This window comes from Taudactylus pleione, unplaced genomic scaffold (genome assembly GCF_031769625.1).
Source record: "Taudactylus pleione unplaced genomic scaffold, aTauple2 ptg000095l, whole genome shotgun sequence".
In the NCBI taxonomy this organism is placed as follows: Eukaryota; Metazoa; Chordata; class Amphibia; order Anura; family Myobatrachidae; genus Taudactylus; species Taudactylus pleione.
Genome location: NW_028284497.1, coordinates 2,092,720 through 2,111,452, shown reverse-complemented (window position 1 = coordinate 2,111,452; position 18,733 = coordinate 2,092,720). Strand labels below are relative to the sequence as shown.

At 38.8% G+C, this 18,733-nt stretch overlaps 1 protein-coding gene across 1 annotated transcript; it reads right to left on the bottom strand.

Moving 5' to 3' along the window:
• Nucleotides 1-16,602: 16,602 nt before the first annotated feature.
• On the bottom strand, nucleotides 16,603-17,580 carry LOC148526468 (olfactory receptor 6F1-like). The gene has a single exon (XM_088470128.1). It carries the CDS (start codon nucleotides 17,578-17,580, stop codon nucleotides 16,603-16,605), a length of 978 nt encoding a protein of 325 aa, XP_088326254.1.
• Between the last annotated feature and the right edge of the window lie 1,153 nt (nucleotides 17,581-18,733).

The following is an 18,733-nucleotide window of genomic DNA, read 5'->3' as shown; positions in this document are numbered from 1 at the left end:
TAAAGGACTTGATCTATAAGTCCGACATACTTAGCGAAATCGCTTCATTTCAGCTCCTCCTTCATTTTTTCATGCTGCTTTTCCAACAGTCTAATTAGGGGAATTACTTGACTCAAGCTGGCAGTGTCTGAACTCACATAACAGTTGACTACTTCAAAGGGTTTTGGCACTTTGCACAACATGGAAAGTATTTTCCACTGAGCTTAAGTAAGGTATATTACCCCTCCTGCTCCTATGTCATAGTTTGTTGTGTAGCTTTGGATGAGTTTTTGCTGTTCCTTCATCCGCTTAAGCATATGAAGGGTGGAGTTCCACCTAATAACTACAGTACCTCTTACTTCAGCTGGTGACAGGGCAAATTCAACATTTCTTGCAGGTGCTGCAATCTTCTACATGCACCTACTGAATGGTGAAAATGTCCAGAAATTTTGTGGGTCAAAGAGAGCATCTCCTGCACAGCCCTGTCATTTTTAAAAAAAAATTGCACCACCAAGTTGATTGTGTGAGCAAAACATGGGACGTGTTGGAATTCACCCTGCTGTAATGCTCTCACAATGTTGGTGGCATTATCAGAAATCACAAATCCCGAGGAGAGTCCAAGCGGGGTAAGCCATTTTGAAATTATTTCCCTGAGTTTTTCTAAGAGGTTGTCAGCAATATCAGTGGCATAACTATAAAGTTTGCTTCCCCATGCCAAAAAGTTTCAGGTGCCCCCCCGCCCAAAAAACAAACACATCCAAAGACGACATTTAAGGTGTGTGGTTTCATGTTCATGATACTGTAATGTGCCTTACACATTATGACACACTAAGTAATGCCACTTATAACACATTATGCCACACTGGAATGCCCCTATGATACATTATGCCACAACATAATGCCCTTATAACAAGTTATGCCATGCCATAATGCCCCTATTTCACATTATGCCACACAGTAATGCCCATTACATCCCACCCTGACATATCTACTTCACCAACCCTCCAATCCACTCCTGCCAGTCTGTCACCTCAGCTCAAGACATGTTGCAGCTTTTATGTCTGTGTAAAACCAGATTATTGGGAACATAGTTTTTAACCTGTAAACTGTGTGTATCAAGTTAGTGCCCGTTATACAGTGCCCCCTGCAATTGTGCCCTGTATGCAATGTCCCCTGTACTATTGCCCCTTATGCAATGCCCCTGTAATAGTGCCCCTTATGCAATGCCCCCTGTAGTAGTGCCCATTATGCAGTGCCCTTTAGTTGTGCCCCTTATGCAATGCCCCCTTTAGTAGTGCCTCTTAAAGTAGTGCCTCCAGTAGTTGTGCCCATAAGCAGTGCCCCCTGTAGCTGTGCCCATATCCAGTGCCACCTTAGTTGTGCCCCTTAAAGTAGTGCCCCTGTAGTTGTGCCCCTTCAAGTAGTGCCCCCTGTGCCCTCTTCTGTAGTCATGCCCCCACCAAACCCCTCCCCCCCATACTTACCTGACTCCGTGCGGCTATCATCTGGGCTGTCTCTCCCGCTGCTGTGCTGACTGGATCTAAATCGATCCAGCAGACACAGCTGCTCAGGTTCCTCATGTGGCCGGTAACATCATGACATCACCCATGCACTGCATTGCTAGGAACCCAGGCCTCTGAAGTAAACGGAGGCTTCCTTAGCCTCCGATCACTTCAGAGGCCAGCGCTCACAGTTGCAGTGGCAAAATTATGGCCCCTGTCACCCCCAAGCCACCGCGGGGGCTGTGGGGGCAGTAGTTACGCCACTGAGTAGTCCGCCTTTGAATGAGCTTCTGTTTCTTAGATACTGCTGTAGGTGGCGCTGAAGGCAATACACCCACCCAGTTGGATGTTACAGTCATGTAATCTTGCATTTGCCTTGTTCGACTTGTCTACATATCTGTGGTTAATTGGACTGTGGGTACAATGGCATTTTGGAGGACACTAATTAAGGTTTTTATAACATCCCTGTACAGGCTGGGAATTGCTTTTCTAGTGAAGTGGAATCTAGATGGGATTTGGTAGCGGGGACACCTCAATTAACTGTCTAAAACCCACTGCACTAATGGCGGATATTGGATGCACATCTAATACTAGCATAGATGTTATGGTGTCAGTGATGCGCTGTGCAACAGGCTGACTGCTGTCATACTTGCTCCCCCTTGCAAAGGTTTGTTTAACAAATTGTTTTTTTGAACTACTACTAGTAGTCTTTCGGGTCCCTTTCTGGGATGAAGATCCACTCCCAGCAGCAGCAGGCATAGTGCTCAAGGATTCTTCTGAGGAATCCAGGATAGGGAAGGACTGAGTAAGCCTTATCAAATTGGATGCAGGATTACTTCCGATCATGATTGTGGATATTGTTGATGAAGGTGTTGGTGGTGAAGATGCAAGGTTCTTTAATCTATTATTATTAATTATTATTATTATTATTATTATTATTATTATTATTATTATTATTATTTATTACCAGTTATTTATTTTAAATTATATATATGTAAATATTTTCATATTGAATAATAATGCTGTAGTACGACTGCCGGTCCATCAGCAGACCGATCGTGCTGTCACTGTCAGCATTCATGCGGTCCCCGCAGACCACACGATATGCCGGCTCCCCCCTCCACCATTTGAATGGGATCGTACATCGCATCCAAGGTCAGATGGTTTTGCAGGAAAACCTGGGGATACGATGTAAGACCCCACGGGAGCGTGCAGCACGATATCAGGTACGATATCGTGCCCATACACGGCACGATATAGCACCTATATCGTGCCGATCCGTCCGATTGGCACGTATATCGTGCCGTGTATGGCCACCTTAAGGGTCAACTGTTAATCTAACTTAATAATATTATTAGTTTTTTCTGGCCAATATCCTTATAGGAATTAATGTATGTATACAATATTTTTCAATATAGTACTAATAGATGGATTTATATTATATTCTTCTGATCTGTTTCTGTTAATAATGAAATGAACGAAAGAAGCAAAGTATTCCTATGTTGGGGCACTCACGGATTAATCATGATGAACTCCAGTGACCATACAATTAATAAAACATAGCTTTTATTACGTCCTTAAATTAAAAAAACAATGGCGAAATATAATACTAAATATAAAATAAGTGTTCTCTAGTATTATGTGGTAATCTTATAAATATACTATGTAACCACTATGGGCATATTCATTCCACACAATATAGTTCAATGCTGAATGTCTCACCAGTAAACGTCTCGTATCATGATTAAACCCTATATGAGATAGATATTGGTGGTTTATTGAAGAGACTGGTGCCAGACAGCACTCAATCAATTCACTAAAATCCAAATACCTCAATGTAATCTATTGGACTATAGTACAAATGGGTGGACACTGACACCTACAATATTACAGTTCGATAGGGGGTGATTCAAAACCACCCAACTGGTAAATGGGTATTCAGACCATGTGTGGTAGCTAAGCTGATGACAGTATGTCACTATCCTGCCAACTATAACATTAAATAATAACTGCTCTCTATTTACTGAGCTGAGAGTCTGTTTCTGTTAATAATCATGAATGGACCTGTCATTTTAATAAAACTCACCAGGATAGACTTATCCCCCCTAATTATATATATATATATTGTAATAATAGATACAGTTTTATACTTTATTGACAAATATACAATTTAGTTCACCCTCATTTTATGATATACAGCAAAGAGGAAATGACTAAAGCATTTTTTATAAGACTGTTTTAATATGGATTAACATCTGATTGGCTTTACAAATTATGAGGTGGATATAAACATTTATCAAGGGATGTAATAATATATATGTGGTATTATTCTGTGCCCATTAGGATGACAACATACATATAAATTATATGCGGAGGTCCCGATTGGCTAATTTTGAAATACCTATATCAGAGAATTACCGGGAACAGCATAAACGGCTAGCAAACTGGATCTGCAATACAATTGGTTAAATGAAACATGTGACCCAGGTAATGAGGATTTGTCTTCTCACAGAATATTAGGCTGTAGAATGAGACAATCTGGTCAGCCTTGACAAAGCAAGTTCATAGCGAAATACGCGTCAGCAGCGGTCCCACTGTTTTATTTGAAATATTTATACCTAGAATACAAATCTAATGTGTGAAATCTGAGCTGTCCTTCCTAATTATATAGGCGGGGATTATTTTTTATAACACTACACTCACATGCTAAGCTGCTTGTATGTTCATGTCTTGCAGAGTAACATTTACGATACAAATATAACAATCTGCAATTGTAACCATTCTGGAGATTGTGATTATGTTGCTAGTAGCAGGCAGATGATAACTCGTGAATTTATATGAAGATACAATGGGTTCATTCTATGCCTGCTGAGCTAAACAGACACTGACAACTTATATACGTAGAGACAAAACATTAAATGTTAAAGCATATTGATCTTGATTATTTTTGGATGCTATGTCATTAACACTATCTAAACATTTGGTTACTAACGGAAGATAATATAACCAGATATCAATTTCCATCTGAAATGCATAAAGTGTAAGCTTTATATAATATATTCGTAATCATATAGTTTGTATCCACCAGCACAAAGGGGTCCCCAGCCGTAGTCTGGAGCTGCTGGGCACAGAGTTGTCCAAACTCAGAGACTAAGTGGTATAGATAAATAAATAAAAGTTGTGTCCAGCGCTAGCCTTATGAATCTGTAATATTAAAAGTAAGTGATGTATATGTAATATGGAAGTAAAAAGTAGGTTATATTAAAACAATAATGGTTTATTAGAATAGTTGGATTAGTAGATAAAAATTAGGAAGTCACAATGCTGTCATGAGAAATGTCAAAATGTCCAGTGTCTACAAAGGTAGAACAGTAGGAGAACAATGCCTCTATCCGTGGGTCACCAATGGGTGCCTCTGTGACCCTGCGGTCAAAATGGGTATCGCTCCTGTGTTCTGGGGAATGTCTCTGGGTCAGGATGATGTCCTTTGCTTGGTATACGGGTTTATAGGTTATATAAGGAAACCCTTTTAGGGGGTCCCTTTCCGTACGGCACTAGGTGCCTACGTCTTCCTCTGGTCACTAGTGTGACAGCACATGATGGTAAGTATGTCGCCAGTTGGTGCATAGTGCAGAGTATGTGTGGATTGCAGGTAAAATAAGGAGACCTTTTTAGGGGGTCCCTTTCCGTATAGTACTGTGGTGCCTACGTCTCCATCTTAACACTAAGTGACAACCCGTGTGTCCGTGATACCTAATCCCCAGTAGGTATGTATTGGGAAAAAGTGCCGTCCTGAGAAAATATAGTGAAGGGTGTGGGTATACCCTTGATTAGGGCGTACCTAACGTATGAGGGTATCGTACGTCCCCTTACTAATAGGTATAGGCACTGTCAGATGTTAGTATGTAGGTAACAGTTTGAGACAGGGGCGTCGTCCCGCACTCCTGTCCTTACAGTAGATGGTTTTCTTCCGTTGATGCATGCGGCTTATGGTCACGTCCCCTTGCCCGGAGTGCCTGTTGCCGGGATGGATGGTCACTTCCACAATGTGTGTACACACGCTGGCGCTCTGTAGCATCTGTCCAGGAGCTAGTGCATGTGCTGGATGGCTGTAATGAATAGTGTGTGTGAACAAAGCATTTCAGCCTGTCGGCCTTTTCAAGTTCACAGCTGATGTGTTAGGTCGGATATTTCTACGCTGATCCACCAATCAGGTCATTGATAGGTGTGTTCCTCTGCTCCTCCTCCTTGTGATGTTTTAGTGAACATGGTGCTGTTGATACACATAACTTTATCTATTGTCATTATATAGTGTGATGTGCAACTTCAAATGACTCCTGTATATCAGTGATGGAGGTCACATAATCTGGTCTGCATAGTGCATATGTTTGTATAGTTATATATTTCATAATTGAATAAATGCATGTTATTGTATATAATAAAGAGATATCTATATTATATGTTATATAATAAATAGAAAAAATTTTAAATAAAAAAATAAAAAGAAAGGGGGGGGACAATAACATACAATGGCATAGGAAAGGGAAAGGGCAAAAGGGAAGAGGTGGGGGGTTAAAGGGGAAACAAAAAATGGCTAGAAGGAAGGGAAAATATTGGACAGAGGAAAGAAAGGGAAAAGTGATGAAAGAAAGAGTGGGGAGAGATATGAGGAATCTCAATGTTAAGGGAAGGGGGGGTTGGTGAGGGGGGGGATTATATATTGTGCCAGTGCACACCCTAATATATATCTCTATTCATTATCTTATGTCGCGATTTGCTGCATTCACAGGATTTGTATAGCTAAATTTAAAATTTTGGATTATCTATATCCACTATATGATGTATGGAGATCTCCCAATTCATCTAAATCGTTATATAATATATTATTAACTAGAGACATCAATAGCATACACAAGTGATATGCGAGTAAATTAGCAGCACTGTGAGAATCTTACTAGGTGGATGAACCCCACAATTTGTTGCAAACAATAATTATATATTCTCTGGGATTACATTTTGTATTTTTAATACATAAAGGGAATATCTCTGTATAACAGCAAACCGCATTACATCACCGGTATACTCTTTTTAGCTAAGTCTCATTTAAAGGGGAGACAATGAATGCATGATTGTAGATAATTATGTAGTAAACAGAATAACTGACTGGTACCTCTGAATTATGAGAACGCTTCCCCCTCAAAGGGATCGTTAGAAGGTATTAGACTTGGATTTCATTGTTAATTACATATGTTCCCATATGAGTTAAAAGGAATCTAGTTTAATGTATGAGTGTTTTTTAGTACTAACACTCTAAATTAACAATCTTCTATCCACAATCTGTCCACTGATCCATGCACGATTTTATCAAGATATAGATACAATGAGACACATATAACTGTCTTTTTTATCACCACAGTGTGAGTGGATCCAATCAGTGGACACAATAAACTTCAAATCTCATCTGAATATACTGCTAGACGAGTATACTTTAAATTAGGATATACAGAATTGGAATAAATTCACAGTGGGACCTTTAGTTTTTTATTATCACTTTTTTCTTTATTATTTCTTATGCTTATTCATGAATATATGTTTGTTTGTGGAAAGTTTTAAATATTTTGCTGTAAACATTAAAATTTTTATTGAACCATAATAAAAGTTATTTTTTAACCAATACATAATCAATTAGCTTCGCACCCGCTGTACTTTTTCGCATGCCAGACTTTTCGCCAACATCGCGTGTTTTGTCCGCAAAAACTTTTTGTGCGCGTCCCTCTTTTCGCCATATTCAATTCCAAAGGATGCGAAAACACAACCCAGCGAAACTCAAACAGGCGAAAAGTGATGTCAAAAATGGGAAAATCAGCCAGACACCCCCCAAAAATGCACTAAAATTGGAGATCAATGTACATGCCCCAGAATAGCCCTAATAAAGCTATTTGGGGTACTTAAGGTGTGTCATTGTCTTCTAAATAGCGTCTTTGCACAAGTGGTGAAGAATAGCATGAAGCAGTTGTCACGGCCAGGGTTTCTCGGCATGGTGGTCGTCGGGTATTACCTGTGAGGTCACTATGACGGGGGGTGTCTGGCAGTGGCGCTGGTGTTTGGCGAGGGGCATTGGCTGCACGTGTTTCTGTGCGGGCACATTGTCACTCAGGGCTGGTAGGGCCTGGCTGTGTTTCCGTTCCGTTTGGCATGGGTGCCGCCATCTTACCTTCTGACCATGTGATTCAACTGCCCAATCTTGGTGAGTCATGTGCTCCCTTCAGCCAGTCATAGCGTGGCATGGGGTATTTAGGAAAGTTCAGAGCCTTCCTTCATTGCCAGTGCAACGTGTGTCTCTGCCTAGCTGAGAGGGAGTTCTCTGTGCTCACCTCTTGTTACCTGTGAAAACGCTACCTGCCAGCCTGCTTGTCAGCTCCAAAAACCCGCTGGACTATCCTGCATCCTCCACTACCTTTTCCCATGAGTGCCTGAGCCTGCTGACACCCTGCACCTTGCCTCCATTTCACTCCCAGCTGGACTCATCACCTCTGCCTGTGTTTTTTCAGCTCACTAACCTGTATACTGGACTGTTCTTATCTGCCACTATCTGGACATTCTCCCATTATCCTCACTACAATTTTCAAGTGCACTTTAGTGCTAAACCTGGACTTTTGCTTTTGCCATTCCCATGTCTGCTAAATCACTCATTAAAGATTCTACCTTTTTTATTTAAATCCGCTTCTGTATCTGCTCCTGTCACCACCCCGGGTCCACAACTAAACCAGAACATTACAGCAGTGCTTTTTGATGAAAATAAATAGTCCAGTCAAATTTGGGGTATTTAAAAATGGGGGCAAACATGGTTTTAAGTCGCTAAAGTAAATTTTTAAATAACATAAAAAACACACCTGTAGCAAGCACCTGCAATCAAAAAACACCTCACCCCTACTTGCAGATACCCCAAAAGGCTATTTCGCTTGTTTTTGGTTTGTACCCCCACTTTGCACTTGTTTGACCCCTTTTTCTAAGTAATTTTTTGGGGAGTTTTTTTTAGGGCTTTTTTGATGCAGATATGCTTTGGGAGGCTGCCCCAAGGGTGCAGAGTGGTCTCCCCACCTTTGCACCCCTAAATAGCGAATTTGCACTTTATGTCGACACCTATTCATAGGCAAATCTTTTTCGCCTATTACATTGCATTGCATTTTCGGACACGAAAACTAGTTGGAATTGAATATGGCGAATAGTTTCCGGCATGCAAAATTACATCATCCACGATACTTTTCGCGGATTCCGACTTTTTGACGCTAATTGAATATGGGCCATAGTGCGCCATCCAAAACAACCTCTATCTACTCTCTTTTTGAATCACAAATTTTCCTGAAATATACCGCCGACCATGAGGATTAAAAAATAAATGTCAAAAACCTGTTTTTTATGTGAATAAGGTGAGTGCATTTCGATTCATTAACCTTTAAATCAGTGTGCACTATTTCTTTGTTTTATATTCCTTTTCTGATACAATTTATTAGAAACTGTAACCTCTATGCACCAAAATTCCACCACTTTTCCATGAACTGGCCTTAATTATGAGCTTAATCATTATTTATTGATTAGCAATTAATATTTATCTTAAGGGAGCAAAATTATTTGTGAATATATTAGGGGGAATAAATACATATATGATTATATTAAAAGGACAATATGATTGTATAATTAATATTAAGGGGACAGTCATTTAATTTACTAATTAATGGGGACAAGAGTTATTATTTATTGTCACTATTAATGATGCTCATATCATGTAATAATATTAATATACTGTAATAAGTGTTGCCCCGTCATAAAAAATAATGTATTGCCTTCAAAATTAATTATTATTATGAACTGTTACTGCTATAGCGCCAACATCTTCCGTTGACTCTCACCTCTTTATGGCTCCATATTTTCTTCTTCCCATACCTTCTCTTTATAAATCAAATGTTGTGCGATTGCATTGGGGTGGGGGGCTTACTCAGAGTGAAGAGCATGAGGTTAGATGAACAGATCAGCACAGGAATAAGGTCACTGCTGGTGGCTGACCTCTGAGGAGGGGATAAAAATATGAAACTGGCATGATAGGCTATGGTCAGCCAAGTTCCCCGAAGAGGTGGGATGGGCACAAAATGAGGTTATTTGCCAAACTGGAAGTTGGAACTTAGAAGCAGTAGTTGTGCTCACACAGTGTAAGGAACTCTGGATTGCTAAGAGTCTGTGCATGTTTTGTATGCAGCTGGCTTGCTTTGAGGCATATACAGTACATGCAGTGTGAGGATCAGGCAGTCAACATGCCAGCCGCAAAGGATAAAAACTGTGTACACATATTCTGCCCTGGCACCCAGGGCACGTGCCCCACATTTGTTACACCACTGGGCATGACCCACTTCCAGGATGCAGCAGACAAACAGGTGCAGTTAGAAAGAGGGGTCAGATGAAGAGGGGAGGGAGTAGGAGTAAATGGTTGGTGGAGAGGAACATGCCCATAAGTGAGACTGCCCAGTAGTAGAGAGCAGGCTGCAAAACAGAAACATTTCAGTTGGGTAAGGGATACCATGTGAATACAGTACATGTATATTTTTGACTTGCTGCATCTATCTGGGACAAATAGTTTAAACTTGATCTTTATAATGCAAAACGCAAACCAGGAGAGAGTACATCAAGGCAGTGCCATAACGAGTGGTGTGTGAGCTGTGCCAACCCCCAGTTCTACTTTTTCTACTGTTTGTAGAAATATATTTATGGTCGTATATATGCTTGATGCTACATTATTCCTTTTTATAGTGTAAAATATTGCATTTTTCATGCAGACCTTAATATTTTTTTTATCATTCTCAAAATTGGAGAATTAGCAGTGGTGAGTGGGTATCATACTCACCAATTACTTAAATACTAGCATTGTACCCACATGGTGGTTATTCTCAAAAATACAATATTCATCTCCAGGAATACAACTTTTTGAGGAGATGCCATCAAATTCTGGACAACTGTACCATTGATTTGATAAATATGATTATTGAAGATAGAAAAGAGTAATTAGACACACTTACAGTATTATATATGAATAAAAATGATAAAATAGAAGAAGACATAGTATAATGTAAAAATAAATTATCTTATAGAGACATGGAGGTTTATAAACTTAACTATAGAAATGTGAATGGAATTCACATTTCGTACATAAAACCAAAGCAAATTGGAAAAGATTAAATAATCTCAAAATAATAGGAACGTCCATGTTTCTAAAACACAAACACAATAATCATGGTAACTACATAAAAATAAGAAAAAAGTAACTTGTACAATAAAAAAATTCCAACATTGCAATCAACATAAAGATGATACAAACCATACAATAAATATATTTTCAGGAAATATTTTAAGAGGGTCTCCTGATGCAAAAACAAATGCACAACATGTCTTAGATCTAATAGCCAAATGACCAGAGAATACGAATTTATATTTTAAACATATTGTAAAAACTTAAACTTCAAACCTTAAACTTCAATCCCAGTCTATTGTGCTGAAGCTGCGGATGTGAGTTCAGGATATAATCCTTCCATACCATATCCCAAAAAATCCATAAGGATTTAAACTACTCCTAATTACCATCCAATACTGTCTATGATAAATTCACTTACATCTAATTTATCACAATACATATATATATATGTATATATATATATATATATATATATATATATATATATATATCGCCAAACCTCCCTTAGAAAGAAGCAGGCGGTACTCCATCGGTCTTATTCAAACAATTTTAGTGCATAAAGGAACAGGGGCTGTTCCTTTATGCACTAAAATTGTTTGAATAAGACCGATGGCGATGGTGTGCCGCCTGCTTCTTTCTAAGGTAGGTTTGGTGAAGTACATGCTGTTATAGGATGGCACCCCGGCAGTGAATCCTTGATATATATATATATTTACAATGACTCATCGTCACCCAGAAAGGTAATTTAAAAGACACCATTCACATTTTGAAAAGTATTACAGAACATAAAATGGAATGAATGGTATATATATATGGCACCTGTTACATCAAGTCTTTATATAGTTGCATAGACCATATAGAGTGATGTAACCACATGCATTATTTTCTTTGTGAACAACACATCCTATAAATGTAACAGATGAATGTAATAATAAAAACAGAATTATTCTTCTCCAAATTATATTTGGTATGAGGGAGAATTTTACAAGTGAAAGGGACAATGATGGGAGCACATTTTGCAAACAGTTACTCAAATTTATAATTTACAGAATGTGAAGATCAAAGGTAGAATAATAATCAGTCTTTGGTAATTGTAGTATGCTTATATGGTTAAATTGATGATGTTTTTTTATAAGATAAAATAAAATAAACTACAGTTTAAACTACAATGATAAATACTAGAATTCATTATAAATGTAAGTAAATAATTGGATTATTTTGGACTTTGAAAGGTGATGAAAAATGGCATATTACAAGCCCAGACACACAAAATCAGTATATTCTAATAACTTCCTACTAGCAACCAGAAATTATCCATCTAACTGTATCTAATATAACCCAGGAGAACAATTTAAACATGAAAACAAGTTGCACAAATTCATCAATTGGATGAATATTTACTCTTCACTGTTCACTTTAAGTCTGTCTGTCTGACAGGTCACTATACAAATGAATGGCATTATGTTCTATCTGTGTTCCACCATAACTCTGTGACTGTAATAGAAGCAGCTAGAAAAAGGTAAAGAACCATAGGAGCATTGGATCTCAGCAGATTGAAAAACACACGATGAAATTAGGAAAAAAAGTTAGGATGAGCTGACCTTTGGCTGTATATGTATATAGCATATGCAAATCTGCAAAAGACTCCATACACTTTCATCCTAGATTTTAAACAAATGCAAGATGCATCTTTTTTCATTGTTTTGTTGGTTTATGCCAAGGTGCTTCATACCCTGAACAAGATTGATGTACTTTACAGTATATTCCACTTTTTGCAATCAACTACACTTTGCTCAAGAGACAAGCAATTCACACTTTTTTCGTTTATATCAGAAATGTTAAGCTATGGGAATTCTTGTTTTGACCTTTTGTATTTATTGTTTAAGGTCCAATGTTATCTGTCCAGAGCTTTGAATAAAAACTTGAAACACATAAATAATAATTAAACTATGCTAAATCTTGAAATATTTTTCACAAAGATAATGTACTCATAATGTACCTTGACAAAACAAGTTGGATATACAGTATGAGCTTTGTCTCATTCCAAGGTGCATTTCATACCACAATGTTCCTGCATGAGTTTGTCCGGAATCTTAGGTCTCAGTAATTTATACCATTGGCTGGACCTTCTCCTACCACTAACACGCAGTGGTAAATTTACTAAGAATCAATGTATATAGTTTGTGATAAAAACAGCGTGACAAGCTGCAGCCTATGGTGGGTAAAACTTGGGTCACCCTTGGACCCAAAAAGAACAATAGTGGCAAATAAATGGTAAACCCAACTACCGGCACAGCAATAGTGAGGTGATCAATCAAAAGTTATAATTATTATACTTTCCTTTCGATGTAGGTGGCCTTGTATGACTCCAGTTGGTAGTTCATATGAAAAATAAGAAATAGATATACATAGTATAATACCGTAAAAAATAGCAATTTAATAAAATTCACAAAGATAAACAATGGTTACATAAAAACCATATCACAAATAGCACACCATGAAGAAAATCACCGGTGGCAGAACAAAGATGGATAAAACAATAAAAACTGTACAAGTTAAAGCACTAATGGATAATAGTGCAATGGAGGGGTATAGGTACTTATTACTATAAAGTCTCCCACGATGGTGTAAGATGCAAGCTGAGGGATCCCAGTTCCACTCTGCGTGTCTGACTGGCATAAATCAAAACTGTCCAGGTACTTCGATATAGCAGGGATTAGTAGGTCCAATGCATTTCGAGCTCCTAGCTCTTGCTCGGGGAATTTTATTAAATTGCAATTTTTTTACGATATTAGACTATGTATACCTATTTCTTATTTTTCATATGAACTACCAACCAGAGTCATGCAAGGCCATCTACATCGAAAGGAAAGTATAATAATTATACCTTTTGATTGATCACCTCACTATTGCTGCGCTGGTAGTTGGGTTTACCATTTATCTGCCATTACTAAGAATCAAGTCTGATCGAGTTTGTTTTTTTTCTTTAAACTCGAGTGATTTGATGCTTCTGAAACTCTGAAATTTACTAAGTGAGTTTAGCTGTGATCGAGTTGTGCGACGGTGAACAGATTGAGATTTTTCACCCGAGTAACAAGTTTAGATAGAGATTTCTCACCCAAATTTGCAGTGCCTTCTCTCTGCCAAACTCTCCCGAACAAGCAGCCTTCACATATCAGTGAAATATGTGAAGGCTGCTTGTGTGTTCTACCTGTAAAAAAAGGGATAACATAAAAAAAAATGATGTAGGGTCCCCCCCAAAAAGACATATTTAGCCCAGGGCTGCTCAGCCAGTCCTGGTTCCTAAAAATATGGGGAAAATATGAGTGGGGTTCCTCTGTATTTTAGGAACCAACACTGGGCTGCTGAGCCTGTCCTGGTTTTAAAAATAGGAGGAAAAAATTGCGTAGGGTTCCCCCTATTTGTAAAACCAGCACTGGTCTCAAATCCATCCGGGGTGTAATGCCGCAGCTAGGGGACCCTATCACCGTGTCTTCCCAACCAAAGTATTATCACTCCTAGCAGGTTAGTCCAACCCAGGGATCAGGAGAGGCAGGGACCCTCCGCAATAAAGGGGTCCCCTCTCTCCCAGCACCCCAGGCTTAGGCTGAAGTGGGGCTCTTCCCCGCACCCCTGGGCTGTGGGTATGGGGGTAATAGTAGTGAAAATAGTGATAAACTATTTTTTATAGTGGAACTACAGGTGCCAGCATGCCTGCCTTTGGCACTTGAGGAACTAGTGCCAGCAGGTGGCTGGCACCTGTACCGCCACTGTAAAAAAAATTGTAAAAAAAACACAAGACACACCGTAGTAAGTACAATTTTAATACATACACCTACCACACACACATGCATCGCTACAATCCGTTGTTATTTTGCCAAGACCCAGGGATGCTACGGAGACCAGCGCAAGGAGTTAGGTGAGTGTAGGTTTTTTTAACAGGTAACCCATTGGATATCTACTTGGAGAAGTGGACCGACCAGCTGGAAGCAGGTAAGTATGTGTGAGTGTGGTAGGTGTATGTATTAAAATTGTACTTACTACAGTGTGTTTGTCTTGTGTTTTTGCACAAATTTTTTTACAGTGGTAGAGCGGATGCCGGCCGCCTGCTGGCACTTGTAGTTCCACAAGTGCCAAAGGGAAGGCATGCTAGCACCTGTAGTTTCACTGTAAAAATAGTTTATCACTATTTTCACTGCTAGCACCCCCGTATCCACAGCCCAGGGTTACGGGGAAGAGCCCCAGGCTTCAGCTTAAGCCTGGAGTGCCTGGGAGAGGAGGGACCCCTTTATTGGGGAGACCCCACCTCCCCTGAAAACCCCAGCTTGGATTTACCGGCTTGGGGTGATAATGTTTTGGCCAGGGAGACCTGGTGATAGGGTCCCATGGCTGCAGCATTACACCCCAGCCGGATTTGAGCCCAGTGCTGGTTTTAAAAATAGGGGGACCCCTATGTATTTTGTCCCCCTATTTTTAAAACCAGGACAGATCGGCAGCCCAGTGCTGGTTCCTAAAATATAGGGGATCCCTAATCGTTTTTCCCCCCCATATTTGTAGGAACCAGGACTGGCTGAGCAGTCTGGGACTGGTTATGCTTTTTTGGGGGGGACCCTTTGTAATTTTTTTTATATATATTAACCATTCAGATAGTGTTTACATGAAGAAACATACACAAATCACACTAATCTGTGTATGTTTCTGCCAAACTTGCAGCTCAGGAGGTGGTCAATTTGAAACTTCAATTTAGCTGCGAGTTTTCTACAATTACACTCGAGATTGTAATCTCGAAGCTTGGTAAATTCCCGAGTTGTATCTTTTTTATGAAAAGTACTTCTGAGTTTTGCCTATGGTGAGTTTATTTGAGTTTGTAATCTCACCCAAGTTTTTCAGTGAAAAGAGAGAAATCTCACCAGAGTTTGGGTTTGGTAAATTTGCGAGGTGAAAAAAATGCATGAACTCAACCGAGATTGCAATCTCGACCAAGCTTGAATCGTATGCTGTGTACACACTGGCCAATCAATTGATCGGCCAATATATTTTTGCTGCCCACCAGCCAGTAATAGTTCACAGAAATACAACATAGTTCTCAGAAATACCGCATTGGCTGCAGACATATCTGTCCATCGGCAAGTGTGTACTGGGGATGTGTGAACGGACCTGCCCCCCGGTCAGCAGGGCCCTCTGACTGCCTGATAGATGAAGGTCATTCAGTGTGTATGAACAACCATCATCTACAGATATATTTTCAGATCACTCGATCTGCAGATATACAGTATCTGTCAGGTGTGTACCCACCTTTAGTCAATTTACCCCTCAGTCTTTGACTGCTTGTGTTCATTTTCTTCCTAACATCACAACCCTTCACCTTTAACCTGCATCCCTATTCACTAACATAATCACACAAGCGGACATATCAAATTATCACAATCATGTCCTGAAATAATCTGTGCTGCTGCTCTATCTGATTGACTACAGCTTGTTTTATCTCCAACATTTTCAAAATTGGAGATGTGCTGGAGTATTTCCAAAATATGCAAGGACTTCCTAATGACATATCAAAATATGTATCGGGTGTCTCTGGAAAAGGAATAATTTATGGAAAATAATTTAAACTTGCTTATGTTTCATATATGCATGGGTGCAGTAACTCAGGTCAGTGCAATATATGCCTTGCATTTAGTATAACAGTATTAAACATGCTGTCAGGGTGGGATATAAAAAGGTCATGACTTCTATTAGTAATCTCGTCTGCTTCTGCTTCCTAAACTGTCTTTTGATATTACAAACTGGCTGTCTGTGCAGTAAAAATTTGTGTCAAAAAGGGGAATTGCAATATATTTACTATGGCCATAAATGTGATCAAAAAAATTCTAAAGTAGCCTAAACATTGTAAATTGATTTATAGAGTTTTTCTTGTAACTTTTTCATAGCCTTTTTGAATTCTCTGTTTCTAAGACTATAGATAAGAGGATTTAAAAGTGGTGTTATAACAGAATAAAACAGAGATATGACTTTATCTTTGTCAGAAAAGTAGGAGGCCCTTGGGCGTACATACATGAAGATGACAGTTCCATAGAATATTATTACCACAATTAAGTGAGCAGCACAGGTTGAGAAGGCCTTCTGCCGACCGAGACTGGATGGAATTCGAAGGATGGTCTTAATTATGTAAGAATAAGAGACAGATGTAAAACAAAGAGAGCTAAGCACAACTACCCAAGCAAATGAGAAGAAAACTGTCTCACTAGTGGCAGTGTCAGAACAGGACAGTTTTACCAGTGGAATATAATCACAGAAAAAATGATCAATTAGATTGGGTCCACAAAAGTTAAGCAAAGCAGTTGGAATAGTCAGTGTCCAGCCAGTGAAAAACCCACTCATCCAGGAACCAATAGCTAAATAAAGGCAGATCTGGCTATTCATCAATGTTGCATATTTTAAAGGAAAACAGATTGCAAGATACCGGTCATAAGCCATAACTGTGAGTAAAAAAAATTCAGTAGGGCCCACCGAGTGTACGAAGCAGAGTTGTGTAAGGCAGCCAGAATGAGAAATGAGCTTGTTCTGTGTGATCAGATAGCTGAGTGTTTTGGGAATGACAGCAGTTGAACACCAGGTGTCCAGTACAGCAAAGTTACTGAGGAAGAAATACATAGGGATGTGCAGATGAGAGTTTAGACTAACTACTGTGATTATAAGGAGATTGGCCACCAAGGTTAGGGTGTAAATGATCAGAAAGATAAGAAAGTAGAACAGCTGCATCTGAGGATTTCCAGGGAAGCCAAGCAGAATGAAGAATACGACTTTTGTTTCATTCCCATGCAAGTCGGTTTTTTCAAGGGAGCCCACTGACTGCATTGCGGTATGGCGTCATGAAAGGAAATGTTAGACGATACCTATCAGAGAAACAGTTTACACAAGATGTATTTTTAGAGATTTTGGCAATCAACACACTGGCTTCAATTCCCTTTCTATTTTTATGGGAGCTTTTTATCCGTAAAAACACAGTTAATGAAATATCACTACATTCAAACTGTACATAACTCAGAACTTTTCTGGCGATAACAATTACTGAACATAAGTGATACATTTCCAACAGGTTATTATTTTCATTTGTTAAGTAATTACAGGAACCATTAATCCTTAAATAATGGAAACGTCCTATAGGGCAACATTTGGATTTTTATTTTCTTCTTAGAAATTTTTTTTTTCTTGTCTCACATTTCAATGTTTATATCAACATTATATGGGGAAAAACAAGACTTAAACTTTAAAATGAAGGCTATTCATATTATTATTATTATTATTATTATTATTGTTTGGGGATTATGTAATTATTTCATTATTTCATGTGATTTCTGTATCAGTTTGCTTATGTGGAATACTTATGTAAGTCATCATGGCTAGTAATGTAGGAAGCTTCCTAAAAATCAGTAACTGCCTGTGACATCTGTGAGGTCCTATATATTAACAATGTCAATGTAAGTTTTTTTGGCTGTTTCTGTAATTCTGCCAGTTGGATGTCATTATCATTATGTCATGGTCTTAAAGTTAATATATATTGAATGAGATTAAATACACAAATTTACACTGTTACTATGAATGTGATAATTGTATTAATCCAAATCTATCCAGGTGACACCTTGGGGTATATTTACAAAGCAGCTACTTTTGCAAATCAAGGCTTCTCAGAGGGTTTGACCTCAAAATTTAGAGCGACAAACAAAATGAAATAGACAATGATAATTGAATGGCCTGTCTTCTCCTTACCTCCTGGCCAATGGCTCTCACTACCGTGACAAAGAGCAGACAGACCACCAGAGGAGACAGGGTGGGGTAAGTCTGAGGTAACCTGGCATATGCTGGGTCCATTTTACTAGTAGATTATAACAAAGATCAGTTATCATATAATAGACACTAGGGGGTAAATTTACTAAAGTGAGAGTTTTTAGAAGTGAGTTTTAAAAGTGATGTTGCCCATAGCAACCAATCAGATTCTAGCTATTATCTT

Coding starts and splice junctions, on each gene's coding strand:
- LOC148526468 (XM_088470128.1), bottom strand. CDS start 17,580: ATGCAGTCAGTGGGCTCCCTTGAAAAAACCGACTTGCATGGGAATGAA.